The 23,285-nt window shown below is 40.6% G+C and overlaps 1 protein-coding gene across 7 annotated transcripts in view; it reads right to left on the bottom strand.

The window, feature by feature from the left end:
• crot (carnitine O-octanoyltransferase) overlaps window positions 1-18,056 on the bottom strand; it is a 39,504-nt gene extending 21,448 nt beyond the window's left edge. Inside the window, exons 1-8 of one of the 7 annotated variants that reach the window (XM_078417006.1) lie at window positions 17,955-18,056; window positions 12,589-12,727; window positions 9,309-9,433; window positions 6,937-7,118; window positions 5,363-5,487; window positions 3,564-3,672; window positions 731-824; window positions 333-458 (exon numbers count right to left, since the gene is read on the bottom strand). In XM_078417006.1, coding sequence (XP_078273132.1) covers window positions 333-458; window positions 731-824; window positions 3,564-3,672; window positions 5,363-5,487; window positions 6,937-7,118; window positions 9,309-9,433; window positions 12,589-12,703 — 876 coding nt within the window. In that variant the 5' untranslated portion in view covers window positions 12,704-12,727; window positions 17,955-18,056. Of the gene's footprint in view, window positions 1-332; window positions 459-730; window positions 825-3,563; window positions 3,673-5,362; window positions 5,488-6,936; window positions 7,119-8,989; window positions 9,073-9,308; window positions 9,434-12,588; window positions 12,728-17,751 lie in introns of those variants that run through there. The other 6 variants (XM_078416999.1, XM_078417015.1, XM_078417024.1 and 3 more) reach the window with 6 other exon arrangements.
• Window positions 18,057-23,285: the final 5,229 nt, after the last annotated feature.

The following is a 23,285-nucleotide window of genomic DNA, read 5'->3' as shown; positions in this document are numbered from 1 at the left end:
AGAAGCATTATTTGATGCTAACTGCTACATTACATTATTTGTTCTCACCCTATCCCTTTATCCATTTATCTCTTCTCAACTTTATCTGCTACTTAAAATAAAGTTTCTTTCTTTCCCAGTTTTGATGGAAAGTCTCAAATGTTAACTCTGTTTCTCTTTCTATAGATGCCTGACATGCAGAGTGAGTGTAACATTTCTGCTTCTTTTATACTTCAGATTTCCAGCATCCCCATTTTTTAATCTTTTATTTTTGTTTTCATTTAAAGTTTTATTCAACAAAATTCCAAAGCAAACATAATTTTGTAATCAATAATTCATGCTCATCTTCTCACTTCAGAGTAATCATCCGGTGTTGCATGGGGACTAGCATCATCCAACGATAGTATAAACAAAGAACTCTGAATTTGTTCCAAGATAACCAGATTTTTGGAATCCAAGCTAATTAGATGTTCCCGTGTCTGTAACAAAATGTTAAAATGAAAACCATTAGAAATTGAGCTGTTTTTTTTACAATAAGTTTAAGAATTCATCATGAGAAACTAAGCATTTATCTACGTGTATCAGCGTTGCCTGCTTGTTAGTTTCAATAATTATCCCTTTCTGCTACATCCATTGCATGGTATCAATTAAATTAGATAATACTATACATAAATACAATCAAGCCAAATTCAAGTACAACATGTGGAGCAAAGAGTGCAGAATGTAGTTCTCAGCATTGTAGTGTACAAACCTTTGCCCACCGTGTTCTGTCCTCAGCAGTTAATGCTGAAACACCAGGCCCTTCTGGTTCATTGTTGCAGCATTCCCTGATACAAGTGAGTTGTCTAAATGAACAAACGAAAATGAACTAGAGATCCAATAGTTATCATAAATAATTATGTTACCGTATACAACTTCCAACACTTAGCTCAATTAAATATTTCAAAAAATTAAACTGCCAATGTAATAATTATAAAGAAAATAAATTGTGAAGTGTTGTAGAAGACAGATCAATACTGTGCCATTAAAGTTTGAGCAGAATTTAGTTCTTTTGCCAGCATTGCTTTTGACCAGCACTATCACTGGGAAATGCTGAGGGTAGAAGTATTTCTTCATGATGGAAGAAAGAATAGCAAGATCAAAAGGACTGGTTTACGAGAAGCCATTGTTTCTTGTTGGACAACTAAGAGAAGGATGCATATTGATGCTGGCAGGCCAGAAAGTCCAAAGCTGATATATTTTACATATATATCTTTTACATATCTTTTGGTGGTAATGTGAACTGTGAGGAAGATGCTATGACGTTGCAGGGTGACTTGGACAGGTTGTGTGAGTGGGCGGATGCAGGGCAGATGCAGTTTAATGTGGATAAGTGTGAGGTTATCCACTTTGGTGGTAAGAATAGGAAGGCAGAGTATTATCTGAATGGTGTCACGTTAGGAAAAGGGGACGTACAACGAGATCTGGGTGTCCCAGTGCATCAGTCACTGAAAGGAAGCATGCAGGTACAGCAGGCAGAGAAGAAAGCCAATAGAATGTTGGCCTTCATAACAAGGGGAGTTGAGTATAGGAGCAAAGAGGTCCTTCTGCAGTTGAACAGGGCCCTAGTGAGACCGCACCTGGAGTACTGTATGCAGTTTTGGTCTCCAAATTCGAGGAAGGATATTCTTGCTATTGAGGGCGTGCAGCGTAGGTTTACTAGGTTAATTCCCGGAATGGCAGGACTGTCATATGTTGAAAGACTGGAGCGACTAGGCTTGTATACACTGGAATTTAGAAGGATGAGAGGGGATCTTATCGAAACGTATAAGATTATTAAGGGGTTGGACACTTTAGAGGCAGGAAACATGTTCCCAATGTTGGGGGAGTCCAGAACAAGGGGCCACAGTTTAAGAATAAGGGGTAGGCCATTTAGAACAGACATGAGGAAAAACTTTTTCAGTCAGAGAGTTGTGAATCTGTGGAATTCTCTGCCTCAGAAGTCAGTGGAGGCCAATTCTCTGAATGCATTCAAGAGAGAGCTAGATAGAGCTCTTAAGGATAGCGGAGCCAGGGGGTATGGGGAGAAGGCAGGAACGGGGTACTGATTGAGAATGATCAGCCATGATCACATTGAATGGCGGTGCTGGCTCAAAGGGCCGAATGGCCTCCTCCTGCACCTATTGTCTATTGTTTTACATAATATGCAAAGGAAACAAAACTAGTTTTGATCATTCATGTGAAGATGCTCCACACTGATTTCATTGCCTTTTTCCATCAGTTAAAAATCTGAAAGTTGCAAATTCACAACAATCCTGGCAGCTTCTCTCATGTGGCACTCTTGGCAAATCAAACACATTTTGAAAGATTTCACAGGATTAATACTTAGAAGAAATAAAATAAGAACAAGTAAACTAAAAACTGATGCATCAAAGAGTTAACCAAAGAGCTAGGTATTCAGGATGGCCTTAAAGAAGGCAAGAGAGAATCTTTGAGAGTATATTGAAAACTTAGAGCTTTGGAAGTTGAAAGCATGGCCAACAGTGGTAGGAGTACTACATTTGGCATGTCGAAGGAGCCCGAAGACCAGAGGTATCAGAGGGTTATGGTTTTGGAAAAGGGAGGCAAGGAGTGGCAAACACATAGATTTGAACACAAGGATGAGCGCTTAACTGGAAGCTAAACCCAAGGTCAACTATTAATTGAAAATGTGTCGGAAGGAACTGCAGATGTTCGTTTACACCGAAGATAGACACAAAATGCTGGAGTAACTCAGCGGAACAGGCAGCATCTCTGGATTTCTTTTATCCAGAGATGCTGCCTTTTCCGCTGAGTTACTCCAGCATTTTGTATTAATTGAAAATGTTAGATGGCACAAGTACTTTGATCGAAGCGTGTATCAAATACATATTAATCGACCAAGAAGATATATAGTGGATTTTTCAAATAACTAAATTCTTTCTGCAGAATTTTTAAACAAATAAAATGTCTGCTTGCAGCAAGAAAGCTAAATCTAAATCAGTAAATTGCAAAGCTCATAGTATAATGTTCATTACTTCATGCTAATTTGGTCAAAAGATTACAATTTTGTTACACAAAAACAGGTACATATTTGATTCAATCTGAAAAAAAGTTAGAACTTCATTTTAACACAATCCAAAAGACAGTACATCATCTGTGCAGCACATCCTGTTTCCTGCATTGTCAATCAATCCGAATTATTCTGGAATCCTGGGAACTTGTTCCCACAACCTAGAGATTCAGGGAAAGAATGCTACCACTGAATCACAAATTGAAAACAAAACCTCGAAAGACAAATGTACTTAATTCCAGAGATATTTGAAGTCTTGCCTAGTCAAATCATGGGCTACAAAATAGTTAACCTCAATAATATATATTTTTTATCAAATCACAGCAGATACTCAAGTATTGTTGCTTATTAGTTACACAGTAATAATAATCTTCCTTGAAGCATTCATTACCTAGGTAAAATTTCCTGGAAATGTAGTTCAATCTGCACAAGCACATTATGAATGTTGAATAAGGATAATCTATAACACATCAGTTAAGCAACTATGGTTTAAAGAGAAATGGCAAATAAGCACCTGAGAAGCTCTGGCGGTGTGAGGATTTGATTGTCAAGCAGAGTATCAAAGACAAATGCTCGCCCACGACAAAGGACCACTAAATGAGAGGGGCATGGACCTTCAGCTTCTATGTAGACATTAAAAGGAAGAGTTTAAACGTCAGACATAACTTTGCCAACATTAAAAGACTGTTGTATAAGGTTGTATGCATAAATTAAAAAACTTAAAACCAACAAATTATAAGTGAGCAAGACACTTCTATATGTACAGATTATTCAATATTTTCACTGTGAACTCTTTATTGCAATGCAAATGTATTCATTCAATTTTGTAAATCACAAGATCACCATTCAATTCTTATTTCTCCGAAAGTATCCATTGCATCCCCGTGTTTTCCTTTCCACTCCCATTTAATAGGCATTGTTCAAATATTTGCTCACAATCCTTTCAAAGACATTGCCTCTCGTTATTCTTTCTGGTACACCAACCAATATCCTCATCCAACCATGTAAAAAAAAGCATCAGACTTAGTACACTAACTTTTATTACTGAAGTTTCAGAGCTGGATTCTGGTCCAGCTGCCATACTTCCTCCAGTTTATTTGCCCTTTCTCAGAGTTCAATGCAAGACAGAATAGTTTTGTTTTAGTTTTAGTGTTATAGACAATAGGTGCAGGAGTAGGCCATTCAGCCCTTCGAGCCAGCACCACCATTCAATGTGATCATGGCTGATAATTTTCAATCAGTACCCCGTTCCTGCCTTCTCCCCATACCCCCTGACTCCGCTATCCTCAAGAGCTCTATCCAGCTCTCTCTTGAATGCATTCAGAGAATTGGCCTCCGATGCCTTCTGAGGCAGAGAATTTCACAGATTTACAACTCTCTGACTGAAAAAGGTTATCCTCATCTCCGTTCTAAATGGCTTACCCCTTATTCTTAAACTGTGGCCCCTGGTTCTGGACTCCCCCAACATTGGGAACATGTTTCCTGCCTCTAACGTGTCCAACCCCTTAATAATCTTATCTGTATCGATAAGATCCCCTCTCATCCTTCTAAATTCCAGACATACAGTGCGCAAATAGATTTGGCTGTACATTGTTTTGTGGTTTTATGGGTTGTCTTATGAGACAATCCTTGCAAAATTCACAGATAATCTGTAAACATTCTTTTGTTTTATTAACTTTATTTCTGCTAGATTGGAAGACATGGTATTACTGGAATATGCAGATTTTTGTAAAGAGAAATTACATGAGAAATTGCCAAAGATTAATTTAAAGTGTGTCATCTAACATTAGCAGAATCATTGTTCTGTTTGCCACATTACAATACAATGCCACCCAAAAAAAAAGTTACACCCTTGAAATGTTGATACCACTTGCTGTTTGAATGAGCTGACCTTTCCCAACATTTGATGAGAGAAATTTTTATTTTATTTTTATCAACTTTTGATAGAGAAAGTTAAAGTTAGTATTTTAAATTCATTTTCACAGTTTAATCTTTTCACTGATTTTGAAGTGCTGTATTGTGTTTGAGTCATTTTTCTTTTAAAATCAGTTATACTACTCTTCGTTATGGTCCATTATGGGTTCTCGGGGCAACACTATCTGAGGCCCAGATGTCATCAAGACCTAGCGTAGCACTGTCTGACTCCAGGGTGCACAGTCAGTGGGTTTGCCCCTCTGTGACAGAGCAGCCATGTGCAGGCTGTCATGGATTTTGTGCAGCAGGCCACATCTAGGAAGATCTGACTCTATATTTATCCTTGTAAGAAATCCAAATATTACCCATTTTGTATTTGGTTTTGAAGGGAACAATTACCTGTTTTAAAGTAGCTGACAAGGGAATCCCTGGTTACTCCAGGTATTTTGCAGGTATTGTACAGCATACGAAATTGGTTCATATCTAGTGGCACACTACCAGCTTTATGTACAGCCAAGCATTCCCTTCGGAAAATAAAAACAAAGATAGAGCAAGTTCATCTCATGTACATAAAACAACTACAGTGACAAAAATAATGCTTTCTACGACTCGCGAGCACCACTTCACAGTGGGAAATAAACCCCTACATCAATGTATATCACAAAAAACAAATGAACTGCGACAAATGTTTGTCTGAATACAGCCCAAATGGAGCGAGGTGGAAGCTGATCTACTTATCAGTGAGAAAGCTATTGTCCGTTACCAGAGGAGGCTCAGCGTTTGTATCATTTGATCTCACCTGAAGAATTTGCAGAAGTCATTAGCTTTTTCTATGGGTTATCTCTGCATTGTTTCCTGGTGAAAAAAATTAAATACTATTCCATAATAGCAGAGTCCGGGAGCATTTATGTAAAATTGAATTTTTGCAAGCCAGGTCTTCCATAATCTGTGATTACGGGTTTGATTTCTATTTACAGAAAACTCAGCTGACCTACACTTCTTAAGAATCAAACACAGGAACCTCATGTATAACACAATCAATTCCATAAATATCAGTTTGACATATAAACATGCAATATCTATTGTTCATCATATTTCACCCAAGTACATATATTCAAAAACAAATTCTTTTAGATAAAAGAAACCATTTTATAATGTTTTTTTCGGCATATTTAATATAAAATATCCATTCACAATTTCTGTAACCGAGCGAGTTTAAGAGTATAGTGTGGAATGTTGACCATATTTTAATAAATTGGATGAACTAAATCTGATAAAAGCAATCAATATACATTGTATGTTTCAGCTGCACAGTAAACGCAATAAGCTCCAGAATAGGATATGCAAATTTAAATTTAAACCCTAAGTCCAAAATATTTCATTGATAAATATTGTACAGTTATACTGATGAAATTATACTTGTTGAATTTGGAATTTAAGTTCAATAAGTATAATTTAATCAGTATCATTTTACATCTATATACTAACACTCTCGTTTGTTTGTTTCTGAACTACAGCCAAAACGGTACACGATAGCGCGACAATTTTAGGCCCACCTTACTCACCGTCGTCCCTTTGGTTCTAATGGAAGGAGTTTCATTGAAATTGGTATTATATTTTTAAAGTTATTCACATTTTAAAGTTTAAATCTATCTCCTGGGGGGGAGGGAGGGGCGGGAGGGAGATAGGGACATAAGGGGGGGTTGAGGGGGATGGAGTGGGCGGGAGGGGAAGGGGGTGGAAGTGGGGGGGAGGGAAGGGAGGGGGTGGGGGGAGGGGGCCCAACGGGTCCACTTGGTCTAGTAGCTCTTAACATTAGAAATTATTCTCAAAGGAAGTTCATCCATCCACCCTAAAATTGTGTTCAACTTTGGGTGAAGAACTGAACCCCTCAGAAAATGAGATGGTACATTATTTTACTGCAATTTTCAACGTAACATGTGCTTTATTTTTTTTTCCTGTGTGCATCTTACTTCCTAAGTAGATTCCAAAACTGCAAGATATGGTAAACAGCTATTGCTGTTCGTTCAAGCTGTGTGCCTTCTTTTGGTGGCCAAAAATGTTCAAGGTAGGGACCAGGTCCTCCGAAGTTTACATTCAACATTGATGGAATTCGGACCTCCAAATAGCCAGTGATTAGCCACCATTCCTCAAGCTGATGGAAAGACAAAGAACAGGAGTCCAAAATCTTTAAAAAGTAATACACTCACACAATTTGGTAAGATCAGCCACAGTTTGCAATTGAAAATTAACTAGAGGGGCACCTTGGGTATTTTATCTAGAGATATATTTTACTTGTATTAAATTTATTGTACCAGAATAAGGCACTCAATTTTACTGACCACGTTGCATGACAGGCAAAAAAATGCCCTCAGCAAATATGGAAAATTACTGATAACGTGCCAAACGTTGGTAAATTGATTGTTATTAAAAAAAGACTGTTTTAATTATTTTCTGGGGTCTGATTTTTGGGTAACGAGTACAAGGTGCGTTTCAAAAAAAAAATCAGAATGTAGTTTTTTTACCCAGAGTTGAATGCACAGAGACACTTACCCAGAGTAGAGGAATCAATAACCAGAGGACATGTTTAAGGTGAGAGGGGAAAGATAAAATAAGGATTTAATAAAATGTAATAAATAAAGAAGATAGTTTTGGACTCTGGAATTGTGTATTACAAAGGCTGGAGTTACTAATTAACATTGAGTTATAGTCTACCGGATCTATTCCGCTGGGTGGCGCCGCAATGGCAGCCTTGCCTTCAGTCTGTCAGTCTTTTTAATTGTGTTTTAAAAGTACGTGTTAATGTTCTCTGGTTTGTTTTACGTGGGGGGTGAGGAGCTCGCAGTCTCGGCAGAGACTGATGTTGGGAAGCTCCAAGCCACCGAAGGTTCGATTAGCCCCGACCCGGGGTCGATGGCTCGCCGCGGGGAAGCTGAGATCCCCCCCACCCCCGATGCAGGAGCTTGATTACCCCGACTTATTTTGTGTGTTCTGTTGCTTTTTATTGATATGGCTGTTTGTCAAATGAAATTCCTCGTATGTTGCAAAACATACTTGGCTAATAAAGTATGATTATGATTATGGTGATGATTATTATATGACTTCAGTAAAGCTCAAGTTCTAAAGGTGTAGTTAGAAGTTTATCTATTATTCTTCGTGCTAATGCTGAGCTTTGGTGGAGCAGTGTAACAAACAAGCATGTGAGTGAGGTAAAAAAAAAGAGGAAAAGAGCCAAGCGCTTGCGCAAAGCATACAGCGGGGCAAAAAATCGATTTAAAAAAAAAATTTACACACAAAATTACTAGTTTCAAGCCTCTTTTAGTGCATTTCAAAGTAAAAACGGACATTGTAAAATAATGTGAATATGTCACTGTATACTAATATTTAAGTAAATTTGCACGTTAATTGATAATCAGCCCAAAAAGGTGGTAATTGGCTTTTCTGCTGTGTTTTATATTTTAACCCCGTCTTAATTAATTTAGTTAAATAATTTTGCACTTAAATTTAATATTTACTCATTAGTTCTACCACTGATTTTCTGGCACTCTTGGTTCCAGAGCTTTGCTGGTTTATCCAGCCGGCCAAGGAAATCGGCTATGGGGATAGATGTGCTGGCTCCAGCTGGGCTGGAGGTCCAGAGCCCCGACCACAGGTTGCAAATTCAACCCACCGATCGGCCGTGGAAATCCCGATGAGGTTGAGATTGGCTGCCTTGCCCAGCCTAGGTGCCACATTTTCGGGGAAACTACCTGGGCGTGCGGGATTTCTCGCGGAACCCCGAGCGACCTCTAGCAGAACCCTAGTGTTCATTACAAGTCTATACATCATTTATTTTCTTTTTTTTTCCTATCCGATATCTTCGCTGGTAAACGCGATTTTGGCAAAGTGAAAAATGCGGAGGTCATGCAAAAAGCGCGGAAAATTGATTTTTTAAACGCGGAGATCCGTGGAAAATTCACACGCCTGGATAATCTAAAAACAGAAGCTGGAGTAGGAGTGAGAGAATTTTAATATTTTTGCTTTATTTTTGCTTTATTTCAGATTTCCAGCATTCACAGCACTTTTACTTTGGTATCAGATGGTGGTCACTCATGCAAGGATGCAAGGATCTGGGAAAGAAAAAATTGTAGGGATGGAAAGATTAAAAAAAGTAATCATAGTAGATACTTGCAGAACTGTGTGTATAAAAGGAGAAACTACACATGTCTAGGTGATTATATTTAACTGAAAGTCTGCAGGCATTACATATGCAATAAATGAGCTGAAGCCAACCAAACGCACTCCAATACTACTTTATTGGTGGAATAATACCAAACACCAATACCAACAGTATGCTCCTGCTTACCCAGTTTCTTCTAACTTTGGCCCTCTCCAGAAGTTTTTGATGTAGTTGTTTTCCAATTCCTTTTTCAAATCTTTTAACAATTTCTGTACTCCTTTGAAGTTCTTCTTCATTCAAAAACGGTTTCACTAAAACAATTTAAAAAAAATTCAACTGTATAATTGCAGCTAATATTGACAAACCTACTCAGAATAGGATATAACATTTATTCACTGATTTAATAGTATGAAATGTATCATCCTTATTAAAATAGGATCACACCCATTGTATAGAGAGGTTTAAACGGAAAGAGACATTTTTAAACTAGATCAATTATAGCCCAATGTGGTTTAAGGAAGATGTCCAAAGGAGGGAAGATAAATATTCTTAGGGTTGCTGGAATATCTAATTGAGTAAAACTGATGTTAAAATCGAAAGAGTCAAATATTGATAAAGCAACATTCACGTTTTTATCAATGCAATGAAAATATTGCCCAAATACTATTCTCACTTCCTGTCTCAAGGCAATGTGTCCATATTTGCTGTTACAGGATATTTCCAAAAAATAACTAAAGTGCGTTTTAAACCTGAGATGCAGAGTGTGTGACAGGAGAGATAGTTCTTAAAATCCCTACAATATAGAATGAATACCAATGGGAAAACTCCAGGTCACGAGTAATGAACAGTTCTGGTGAGCATGAAGAGCAGTAACATCTAATGCAAAACACCACTTGAATCGGTGTAATAAGAAAGGCATCAAGCAAGGCAATTAATAAGATGATCGATTATAGGCATACAGACCAGGGTGCAAAGAAATTCTTTGCTCACATGAAGTTCATAAGTATACAGTATACATGGTATTGATAAACATAATAAACAAAGTCTGCAGTGCAATCTGAAGTATCGAACAAATACTGAAGTACAAGTATGCAATAAGCAAACAAGGGAGAGTTTAGAGTAAAAATACATCCCAGTACCTCCAGGATTGGGGTTTATTTAGTTTAGTTTATTATTGTCACGTGGACTGAGAGACAGGGAAAAGCGCCTTTGTCGCATGCAATCCAGTCAGCAAAAAGACTATACATGTTTACAATTGTGTGAAAGAGGCGATTGATTCAGGATCTGATAGCCATGGGGAAGATGTTGTCCTTAGACTGAACATCCGGACTTTCAAACTCCTGTATCTTCCTGTATCAGTTTAGGTCTCCTAATTTGAGGAAGGACATCCTTGTAATTGAGGCAGTGCAGCGTAGGTTCACGAGATTGATCCCTGGGATGGCGGGACTGTCATACGAGGAAAGATTGAAAAGACTAGGCTTGTATTCATTGGAGTTTAGAAGGATGAGAGGGGATCTTATAGAAACATATAAAATTATAAAAGGACTGGACAAGCTAGATGCAGGAAAAATGTTCCCAATGTTGGGCGAGTCCAGAACCAGGGGCCACAGTCTTAGAATAAAGGGAAGGCCATTTAAAACTGAGGTGAGAAGAAACTTTTTCACCCAGAGAGTTGTGAATTTGTGGAATTCTCTGCCACAGAGGGCAGTGGAAGCCAAATCACTGGATGGATTTAAGAGAGAGTTAGATAGAGCTCTAGGGGCTAGTGGAATCAAGGGATATGGGGAGAAGGCAGGCATGGGATATTGAAACGATCAGCCATGATCACAATGAATGGCAGTGCTGGCTCGAAGGGCCGAATGGCTTCCTCCTGCACCTATTTTCTATGTTTCTCTCAGCAGATAGATGGGAGAAAGGGGACCTGGCAGGGCTGCGGGCCATCACTGGCTATATTTCCAGCCTTCTTGATGCAATGAGGATGAAAGCAAGTTACGAGCCTGAGATGGACTGGACTGCGTTCACTGCTCTCTGCAGATGCTGGCAGTCAAAACCAAATCAGTTGCCATACCAGGCTGAGAAGCATCCCATTGAAATACTTCTACAGATGCGCTGTGAAAGGTTCAAGAGAATTCTTATGGATGTTTTGAATCGTTCCATTCCTAAGAAAGTAAATAAGTTGATGCTTTTTCTGGATTACTGCAAAAGTGTGAGGGGACCAGGTTAGATTTCTGGTGATATGGATTCCTAGAAACTTGAAGATGTCAGCAATCTCTACACCGACTGTCGATGAGAATGGGGCTGTGTTCACGAGTCTGTTTCTCACCAACAGATGGGCGGCACGGTAGCGCAGCGGTAGAGTTGCTGCTTTACAGCGCCGGAGACTCAGGTTCGATCCTGACTACGGGTGCTGCACTGTAAGGAGTTTGTACGTTCTCCCCGTGACACACAAACATGAGGAGCACCAGTGTTTAAGGTCAGGGTGGAAAAATGTTGCAGACCAATTCTAACTGCCCGAGGTCTGCCATGCAGCAAGTCTGGAAGTCAATTTCATTGTTCTTTTCAGTGTATGTGGCAATTAAGCACTCTTGACTCTTCCAGATGGAGGCCCCAAGGCTAAAGTCCAAGAGTTTTGAGATGAGCTTATTGAGTATTATGGTGTTGAAGACCAAGCTGTAGTTAATGAATAGCATCTTGGTATGGGTGTTCTTAATAAGAAGATAATTCTGAGCTGAATGTAGTGAAAGGGAAATAGTGTCCTCCATAGACCTACTCCAATGGTTAAACAGCCTGATGACACTTACTCACAGAAATGAAGAATATTCAATTAGATTGGTATATTTAGGAATCAGTGGCATCTGTGGAACTTGATGCTTTCACAAGAATTATTGCCTCCTGGGCTTTCAAGGTCGGCTGCAGGTCACCCCGGGACACAAAACGATCGGCGAGGAAAGGGGCATCGGTTTGTGGCCCAGCCAGTCGAGAGTGATGCAGGAGGCCCAGCAGTAGCCTGGGGTTTACCTGGATCAGGAGCCGTTTCAGTACATCAAGCACATGGACCAGACTTTGGACTTTTTGTAAATATAGCGGCTCGTGCATTAATGATCTATAAAAAGAGAGTTTGACTGTGCAATGCACACATGACAATAAAGCACCATTAAAGAAAGGGCAAGGAGGGGGGGGGGGGGGGCAGCTTTAGAGCAAGGACAGGGGAAAATCAAAAGCCCAGACTTGAAGGTGAAAAACTAAACCTGATCAACACAAACATAAAATTAATGAATTTATATTAAATATTTTGTTACAGCAAAATTAATGATATTCCGATAGTTACTGACACGTAGTGTTTAAATTTTTTCATGACTTTTGCCTTGAGTGGAACTTTGAAAAGAGTGGGGTTATGTTCTCCATTGGACATCCATTATAAAATGAACATAAATAAAACTTGATATAAACTATGATAACAGCTTACCTGCATCTAAATATTTTTTCAAGCTTTCCTCGAGAAGGGGAACAGGTAAAGGAGGTAGAGAATCTTGGTGCTGGAATGTACGTTCTTTTTTTGATACAAATATTTGATTTTCCATTTTTCTCAATCTTTCAGCTGATTCCTAAAAAGATCAGATATTTGATAATTATTTTTTTATTAGATAAATACCTTCTTTCTGCAATCCTAACAGTGCAATCTGCGGAAAGGACACCTATACTACAGTATACATCTAAATGAGGGAATATACCAAGCAGTTATGCGACCACTTATGGTCGTAGAAGCGTTTGCAAAAGGATGAAAATGAAAATATACAAACATCAAGCCATACAGCACAGAAACAGGCCTTTCAACTAACTCATCCATGCTGACCAAGCTCGGCAGCTACCCCCAGCAGGTCATGAACCGCAGGGTCTTGCATACGGCCGGGTTCCATGCTGGCTCTTCTCCAGAAAAATACTTTGATCAATATCTCAGTTTGTGACTTCAGTGGCAATCTTGGAGAGCAGAATTAGAGCTTTGATATCATAAAGCACCAGAATGGAAGTCTGAGATCTGCTTGCTGCTTCTACAATTATCATAAACACTGTACAAAAATATCTAATCTGCTGTGAAAAGAGTTTGCCTCTGCTCTTTGATGTGCCTGCCACACCTTTTGTCGTCAAAATAAAACATATAATTCATTCCTGGCCAGATACCAGTCTAGGCCAGGAATGAATAATCAGGATTCAGTGCACCTGATGAACTCCTTCTAGAATTTTAAAGCTGTTTCAAATTGCCACTAGATTTTATTTTGAATGTTAAAAATCTTTGCCTGTTTTTGTTGGACTTCATCGGTTTTTAGTACTATATATGGATAGATAACAATCTGTAAACTTGGCAACTACTCAACATGTGCTAGAGATGGTGCATTATGCATAAATCAAAACAAATTCACATCAATTGCCAATACCAAACTCCTGAACATTTATTAATCAAATCAGTAATATTACACAAAGTAGTCCATGACTACAACGGTGTCACCAGACCTGCAGAGAAGACTTCTTTCTAGATCCCAGATTCAAGGCGTGCACATTGAAAAATGGAGTGCGGTGCTGATTATCAACTATCAAAGGTCTCTCTTTACTAATTGATAGTTTTTCATAACTTTTAATTGTAGTTGTCTTGTGGCTTGGATCCTCCAATGAATATTGGGATATATGGTTAGGTTGTACTCTCCTGAAAAACTCCAGCAACTTAATATATAAAGAATTTATGTCCAAAGTCCACAACACTCACCTTAACGAACTTTTAGTCCAATCTATACTGTACTGCAGTATACTGGACTGTCCTGTTGTTTTACAGCTCCATAACATTCATAAGGGATAGGAGTAGAATTAGGCCATTTGGCCCATCAAGTCTTCTCCACCGTTCAATCGTGGCTGATCATGGGATCCTCCTAACCCCATTCTCCTGCCTTCTCCCGATAATCTCTGACACCTGTACTAATCAATATTGTGAATGAAATGCAACTCAATTGGTCTAGTTGGAGAATTATTCGATCAGTTTCATGAGATTAAACAGCTGAACTTTGATATTATTCCTGCTATTATTTTTTTGATATAAATAAGAGCTGGATTTTTGAACAAAAGAATGTCAGGGGAAAGTTTACAATTGTCTAAGTGGGAGAATACTACAATGAAATCATTTAGCCTCATACAAACAGCACATTATTGCAATGGGTAGAGAAAATACAATGATCCAGCAAAATTCAATTTGTGGAAAGTATACATTGGTATTAACATTTGAAAAATGTAAGTAATCATATTGGAAATTTGAGAAATTCAAGCATATATTAAGAAAATGCACAAGTACTGTTGTCCCAATCTCCCAACCTACTTTGTTTTATCGGCACTTTCTCTGCAGCTGTAACACTATATTCTGCACTCAGGTCATTTTTCTCTTTGCACTACCTGTTGTACTTGTGAGTGGCTTGATTGTACTCCTTCCCGCCGGGTATGATTTGACTGGATAGCAGGTAAAACAAAGTTTTTTTCACTGTATCTCGGTTGACAGCTGTCAATGGATATTTTTTAAGATGGAGATTGACAGATTCTTGATTAGTAAGGGGGTCAGGGGTAATGGGGAGAAGGCAGGAGAATGGGGTTGAGAAGGAAAGATGGGATCAGCCATGATTGAGTGGCGGAGTAGACTTATTGGCCGAATGGCTTAATCCTGCTCCGAGAATTTATGCACATAGCAATAATAAATTCGTACCAACATGTAAAATAACCTATTTATTTCACAAAATGCTGGAGTAACTCAGCAGGTCAGGCAGCTTCTCAGGAGAGAAGGAATGGGTGACATTTCGGGTCGAGACCCTTCTTCAGACTGACCTAAAAATAACCTAAATGGGGAAGGAGATTAAATAAAGCTGGAATAAGTTGGAGGAGGATATCAAGTCTATTTTTGACAGATTTGATTACCGAAGGATAAATAGGATAAATCTTTCATTCACTGAATGGAAGTTAATGTTTCCGACCATACATTTCCCTTGGCAATCCTTTATGATTGAGGATTGCTTGCTTCTAATCTCTCTTTTTCCAACATATTCTATTTTTATTTTGGATTTCCATTATATGGAGTTTTATTGATGTTCAAATTTGACTTTTTACATGAAGCAAAAAGTACACATGAATAGCCGTCCCATAGCACTTCATAGCCAATGGTATATTTTTAAAAGGTATCCTCTATTGGGGCATGTAAAAGTGGATACTGCAAATAATAATTAAATAAATCAACACCTGGTCTTTTTCCATTCCATTTTCTGTAAATCACCTCGAGACAATTTGACAGTTTAAAAAACATTCATTTAAATAATATCATCCAAAACATCAAGCAGTACCCAGGACTTCAGATTGCAGCAATCCCGCAGAATTGCATTGGAGTGTCAATGTATGGTGCAGTGCTGGTGGATTGTGGTATGATGGACTCTGGCCAAGGCTCTCTTCATCCTCCCTCACTTCAGCCCCATTTAAATAAGGCCAGCATTCCATTAGCCTTTTTTCCTGATTTCGTAATTGTACACATGAGCTTTTATCGATTTATGAACACAGCCAGCAACAGCATTTATTTCATTTTGCTCCTCGATCATTAAATATTTGGGGGTATCTTTTGAGTATGCAACAAAAATAACTTTGGAATTTTATTCATTTGCCTAATCTTTCTATACCTTTTCCAAATTCATTTTATCATCCACACATCACTGTAACTGTCAACTTCATGACACTTGAAACTCAGGACATGCAAATCCCTATTCTTCTGAATCAAGATTAGGCAAAGATTAGGCAAGATTCAGTCAGAGAGTTGTGAATCTGTGGAATTCTCTGTCTCAGAGGGCAGTGGAGGCCAATTCTCTGAATACATTCAAGAGAGAGCCAGATAGAGCTCTTAAGGATAGCGGAGTCAGGGGGTATGGGGAGAAAGCAGGAACGGGCTACTGATTGAGAATGATCAGCCATGATCACATTGAATGGCTCGAAGGGCCGAATGGCCTACTCCTGCACCTATTGTCTATTAATCATTGTTGGAATAGAATTGTGGAGATTGAGTGGGTCAAGCAGCAACATTCGATGATAATCAATTTTCAGATTATACAGAGGGAGACAATCAACTGAAACTGCAGGCCAGAATCGTAAATGTCACTGTGACATTGTGGCATATCCCATCGCATTAGTACAGCACAGGAGCGGGCACTTTGGCCCAATGTTTGTGCTGAACCCGAGGCCAAGTTAAAAACTGATCTCATCTTTCCGTACATGATCCACATCCCTCTATTCCCTGCACTTCAATGCACCTATCTAAAAGCCTCTTGAACACCATTATCGTATCTGCCTCCACCATACCTGCCAATGTGTTCCAGGCCCCCACGATGTAAAAAATCCTGCCCAACGCACCTCCATTAAACTTTCTTCCTCTCACCTTATAGATATACCCTCTAGTGTTGGGGCATGTCTACCCTTGGAAAAAAGTTCTGAGCTTCTCATAAACTTCTATCGAGTCTTCCCTCAACCTTCGATGTTACAAAGAAATTTCAGAGCCATTGTGGCAGGTCATGGAAGAGACATGTCACATTCTTTGAATTAATATACAAGCACAAGAAGAATAGAAAAAGGATGGCAATATAAATGTTTGCATAGGCTTTAAATAAAATAGCACAAACAGAAGTTTCAAATCATTTAACATATAACTATTAAGTTATTCGTGGATTCATTCATTGTCAGCAACTGCCATTCATATACATTGATGATGCAAGCACTGCCACCAATGGCTGGCAAATAAAAAATATTAGGAACAAGCTTGGGGCTGGAATTGGAAATGAACAGAGATCTAGGCGACTTGTAGGGGTGAAGGAGTGTGCAAAGATTGCTAGGGGTGGAGAGGAGATTCAGTGATGAAGCTGTGGAACAATGCAAAAACGTTGATCATTTTTAATGTGAATGGAAACCATTATAACTTATTAACAGGCATACTGGAGTGAACTAGACTTAGGGTAAATTATGACTCGGGCAACAGGGTTTCAAACAAAAACATACAAATCTACATCCTTTGGAACACAGTTGGAAAGATGAAGGAAAGACAGGCGAATGACGGAGTGGTGGCCTTAATATGGGTATCAGGAATACACGTTTAAGAGACAAAACGATTGAACGAGTTTGTAGATCACGATTAATGAGCCAGAAAATAGATGCCATTTGAAAACATAGATGCAAGGGGCTTAAAAGTTTTCTTCCCGCCACTATCCTCCTCCCCTGCGAACGAGCACAAAGAAAATATTTTGAAAAGGAAGAGGAATGTGGATGGAAAACAACCGAGAAAGCAATGAACAAAATCTCTTGAATTGAAGTTACAAGTAGAAATCGAAGTTTACGTGAAACGAGTGTTTACGCATTGGGAGAGCAAAGCCAGTCAATAAATAAATTGGAATCACCAACGATCACAAGTCAATCAGTGTTGAGGCTGAGGGAAGAGAGTAAAGAGGGAATATCACCAAGAAAAAGTGGATGACACTAAAGTGGACTGTAACGGGTACGACCATTGAGAGAGTATGTTCAAATGAGAAGTTGTAGGTAAATGGACCGCACACTATAACGAAATCGTTACACGCACCCGTTCACATCCATGATGCCCCATCTAAATGTGGTAAAAGAGTAAACAGATACTACTGCGAACACGCACGAATATATAGTTTGCTGACAGCACGTCCCGTCGGGGCTAACGTGCTCAGTCGTCGAGTCCTCTCCTTGGTCACACGCTCTCTGTTGGCCTGTCCTGATTTCTGATGGAAGTTCCCCCAAAAATTAGCTCCTCACGTTTCCACTCCTCGCCTTAACGTCGCGGTTTCGGTCCTTTCGTTCCTCCTCTCCTTTCCTCTCGCACCGAGCAAGCGCTTCCCCGGCACTCGCTCCCCTTTCCGCTCCCCCACCGGTGCTCCCCTCCTCCCACCCCGCTGCTCCCCTCCTCCCACTTCCGCCCCGCTGGTACCTTCACTGATACCCCGCTGTCCCTTCCGCCCCGCTGTCCCTTCCGCCCCGCTGTCCCTTCCGCCCCGCTGTCCCTTCCGCCCCGCTGTCCCTTCCGCCCCGCTGTCCCTTCCGCCCCGCTGTCCCTTCCGCCCCGCTGCTCCTTTGCTCCTTTGCTCCTTTGCTCTTTGTTTTCGGTCCGGCTTAGACTCACAACCAGCTGACGGCGACTGCGAGGCACCAACAATGTGGAGGAGCAAACGTTAGTGAAATCCGAAAATGGCAGCAAATGTGCAAAAACCTGAGACCAGGAACGTGCGTCTTCCCTTTCTTCGTGTACAAATTGAGATTTAGTCATATTAATCATACGTACACAAGGCCTGGGAAGCTAGCTCAACTTCAATAGTTGCTTAAAAGATAGACACAAAGTGCTGGAGTAAATCAGCGGGTCAGGCATCATCTCTGAAGAACATCGGCTTCAGAGATGTTTTCTGACATGCTGAGTTCCTCCAGCTCTTTGTGTCTATAAATAATTATCTGCTTTATTGGCCGCTTAGACACAATGCTCTGTACATTTCCTTGATTGCTTCTCATTTATCCCAAGTCAAGTCAAGTCAAATTTATTTGTCACATACACGATGTGCAGTGAAATGAAAGTGGCAATGCCTGCGGGTTGTGCACAAAAAGAATTACAGTTACAGCATATAAATAAAGTTAATAAGTTACTATTAGTGTCGACAAAAATTTAGTCTCTGGGGTTATAAAAGTTGACAGTCCTGATGGCCTGTGGGAAGAAGCTCCGTCTCATCCTCTCCGTTTTCACAGCGTGACAGCGGAGGCGTTTGCCTGATCGTAGCATCTGGAACAGTCCGTTACTGGGGTGGCAGGGGTCCCTCATGATCTTACTTGCTCTGGATCTGCACCACCTAAGTAAATCACTTCAACCTGCCACTCATTCTTCCCCTAGTTCTGGAGAAGGCCCCCTAAAGCTCCCTAACCCAAACTAGTTTCTCTTCTCATGGATGCTACTTGACAGGCTGAATTCTTTCAGCATTTCTGTTTTGTTTCATAGAAACATAGAAAATAGGTGCAGGAGTAGGCCATTCGGCCCTTCGAGCCTGCACCGTCATTCAATATGATCATGGCTGATCATTCAGCTCAGTAGCCTGTACCTGCCTTCTCTCCATACCCCCTGATCCCTTTAGCAAAAAGGGCCACATCTAACTCCCTCTTAAATATAGCCAATGAACTGGCCTCAACTACCTTCTGTGGCAGAGAATTCCACAGACTCACCACTCTGTGTGAAGAAATGTTTTCTCATCTCGGTCCTAAAAGACTTCCCCCTTATCCTTAAGCTGTGACCCCTGGTTCTGGACTCCCCCAACATCGGGAACAATCTTCCCGCATCTAGCCTCTCCAACCCCTTAAGAATTTTATATGTTTCTATAAGATCCCCCCTCAGTCTTCTAAATTCCAGCGAGTACAAGCCCAGTCTATCTAGCCTTTCCTCATATGTAAGTCCCGCCATCCCAGGGATCAATCTGGTGAACCTTCTCTGTACTCCCTCTAAGGCAAGAACGTCTTTCCTCAGGTTAGGAGACCAAAACTGCACACAATACTCCAGGTGCGGTCTCACCAAGGCCCTGTACAACTGCAGCAGAACCTCCCTGCTCCTAAACTCAAATCCTCTTGCTATGAATGCCAACATACCATTCGCTTTCTTCACTGCCTGCTGCACCTGCATGCTTGCTTTCAATGACTGGTGCACCATGACACCCAGGTCACGTTGCATCTCCCCTTCTCCCAATCGGTCACCATTCAGGTAATACTCTGCTTTCCTGTTCTTGCCGCCAAAGTGGATAACCTCACATTTAGCCACATTATATTGCATCTGCCATGCATTTGCCCACTCGCCTAATCTATCCAAGTCACTCTGCAGCCTCCTAGCATCCCCCTCGCAGCTAACACTGCCACCCAGCTTCGTGTCATCCGCAAACTTAGAGATGTTGCATTCAATTCCCTCGTCCAAATCATTAATATACACTGTAAATAACTGGGGTCCCAGCACTGAGCCTTGCGGTACCCCACTAGTCACTGCCTGCCATTCCGAAAAGGACCCGTTTATTCCTACTCTTTGCTTCCTGTCCGCCAACCAATTTTCTATCCACCTCAACACTGAACCCTCAATACCGTGTGCTTTAAGTTTGTACACCAATCTCCTATGTGGGACCTTGTCGAAGGCCTTCTGAAAGTCCAGATATAACACATCGACTGGTTCTCCCTTATCCACTCTACTAGTTACATCCTCGAAAAATTCTATAAGATTCGTCAGACATGATTTGCCTTTGGTAAATCCATGCTGACTTTGTCCGATGATTTCACCACTTTCCAAATGTAATGCTATCACATCTTTAATAACTGACTCTAGCATTTTCCCCCACTACCGATGTTAGGCTAACTGGTCTATAATTCCCCGTTTTCTCTCTCCCTCCCTTTTTAAAAAGTGGGGTTACATTAGCTACCCTCCAGTCCTCAGGAACTACTCCAGAATCTAAAGAGTTTTGAAAAATTATCACTAATGCATCCACTATTTCTGAGGCTACTTCCTTAAGCACTCTGGGATGCAGTCTATCTGGCCCTGGGGATTTATCTGCCTTTAATCCATTTAATTTACCTAACACCACTTCCCGACTAACCTGGATTTCCCTCAGTTCCTCCATCTCTTTAGACCCCCGGTCCCCCGCTATTTCCGGGGGTCTAAAGATTTCGGATTCCAGGATCTGCAGTTTTACATACCTTCAATTGCTTTGTATCATTTCATGCTTCGCTGGATTACATTTATTTTCCCAATTGTCTCTCCATTATTGCCTTCCTAAATTTTGTTACAGATGTTGTCATACTCTGGTCACATGCCGTTCCTACCCATCCCATATGCCTTGCAGCTAAAGAAATATTTTAAAACCATAAGATGCACAACATGCTCCTCTAGGTTTGGGAAACCCTCTCCTATTTGGAGAGGGCACCTCCTGCCTGCAAATGGATGGGCTACCCTGGCCAAATGAAATCAGAATGGAAGCAAATCATTCTTGATCCTGAGAGACTGCCTGAAGAAGAATATGTATTATATTTACTCAGACACAAGGAAAGCTGTAGATGCTGGTATCTTGAGCAAAAGACAAAGTGCTGGAGTAACTCAACGAGTCAGGCAGCATCCGTGAAGGGAACGGGTGGATGATATTTCGGGTTGGGGCCCTTCTTAAGAGTTAATTGCTGAGCTACTCCAGCACTTTGCGACTTACGTTATATATACCGAGTTTTATGTCGGCTGCAAACTTTGAACGTGTCAAGACTTTTGAAAAAGAGTCTCGACCCGAAACGTCACCCATTCCTTCTCTCCAGAGATGCTGCCTGGCCCGCTGAGTTACTCCAGCATTGTAGAAACATAGAAAATAGGCGCAGGAGTAGGCCCTTCGAGCCAGCACTATTGTCTTCTGTGTGTCTTTAAAACTTAATAATCTCAAAAGTATTCCATCCTCTCTGGTTCCTCTGGCTTGTCCATACGCTCTACTCAACGCAGGCGAGTCAGCAGTGGTTACACCAAAGATACTAGAGTACCAAGATAGGTCACTCAACTCTGAAAACCGTAGTAGGACATGGGTAAATTTCAGAGCCATTTTGGTAGGCAGATTCTGTGTGCTAGACTGGGCACTGTTCATAACTCTGTGATTTCTTCATATATAAAATGTTTGCAAACAATTATTTTTGTTCAACTTCTTGGATAAGTTGTTAGTTGTCATTTATAACTATTTCTTGAAGAATTGCTGCTTTGTGATCTTTAAACTTTGGATGTTACTGATTGAATATTTGCACTAGAGATCCACTCTGTTTCTGGCCAATTGATCATATTTAATGAACTGTTCTTCTTTGCTTTCTCTGTTAATTTCAATTTCACTGCCACGAGCTGTATCTCTTGTTTTATTTTAAAAAGTCATGGAAGCAGAAATTAGGCATTTGCAAACAATAGAACTCTACTGTATCCACAATATAATTGAAAATAAATTTTACTTAATACTTAGAGCCAAGGAAATTTCAATTGGTGAATTGATTAGTTAAAAACCCTTGACAGACACTAAAGTGACCAATGCTGCCTGACGTGGTACAGAAGCATGAATCCAATTCAAATAGACACAGTGTTAGAGTAAATCACTGGGTCAGGCAACATCTCTGGAGAAAAAGGATGGGTAATGTTTCAGGTTGGGACCTTTCTTCAGACAAGGGGAGGAAGGTGAAGAGCTGGTATAAATCAGGACCTGATCATTTCATTGGTTAGCTGATATGCGAAACAGTGCAATGCTGTATATCTCGCACACTAAATTATGTAAAGCTTACCATGAGTGACAGAAATAAAAAGTGTTATCCTTGTTTATGAAGTTCATTTTTGAATGATGTAAAATTGAACGAGGTTGGTACAATGTACTGCTTACCCACAAATGTGTCGTTATGAGATATTCACATTTGGAAAAATTCATAAATCACAAAAAACAAGAAGGTGCCTATATTATTTGACCAACTTATCGGTTGAATTTAAATACAACATTTATACAGATTATTGTTGTTGTTCGTCCTTCGGGTTTGAAGATGACCATGACTTCACTTTCAGTTGGAGGATTGGTGAATGTGGGTTCGGAAGTGATTGGTGAGGCCAATCCGGGCCCGGAAGGCACGCGCACACGTAGGACATAAGTGGATGGGTGCTGCAATGGAAGTGGAGGTAGCCCGGACCTTGCGCATGGTGCGTTTCCTCTGGGCCTCTGCAGTGCGTCTATCTGCCTTGATGTTATCCAGCAGGGTTCGCACGTTCCACGTGCCGAGGTTGAGCACCATCAACTTGTTTTTCTTATTATTTCGACCGCTGATTGGGATCCCCGCCAGCCGCGGTATGCTGGCCAAGGTGAAGTGAAGCAGGCTATGTTTGAGACACCTTTTCTAGCCCCTTCCTTCATGGAGGTGAGCAGACCGAATCCTAAAGAGGGCTGCTCAGACACCCGGGGGGGGGGCTGCCGAACTCCACTGCTGCTTCGGTCCAGTAGAGAGCGACCCTATGCCCTGGGCCGCCTGTGTGCAGGTTCATGACTACAGCTTCCAGTGTATCCACACCTGATGCTTCGCCACTCACCCATC

The sequence above is a fragment of the Rhinoraja longicauda genome, chromosome 2 (assembly GCF_053455715.1).
Source record: "Rhinoraja longicauda isolate Sanriku21f chromosome 2, sRhiLon1.1, whole genome shotgun sequence".
NCBI lineage: Eukaryota > Metazoa > Chordata > Chondrichthyes > Rajiformes > Arhynchobatidae > Rhinoraja > Rhinoraja longicauda.
Note: the sequence above shows the minus strand (reverse complement) of the source record. Positions and strands in the feature narration are given on the sequence as shown.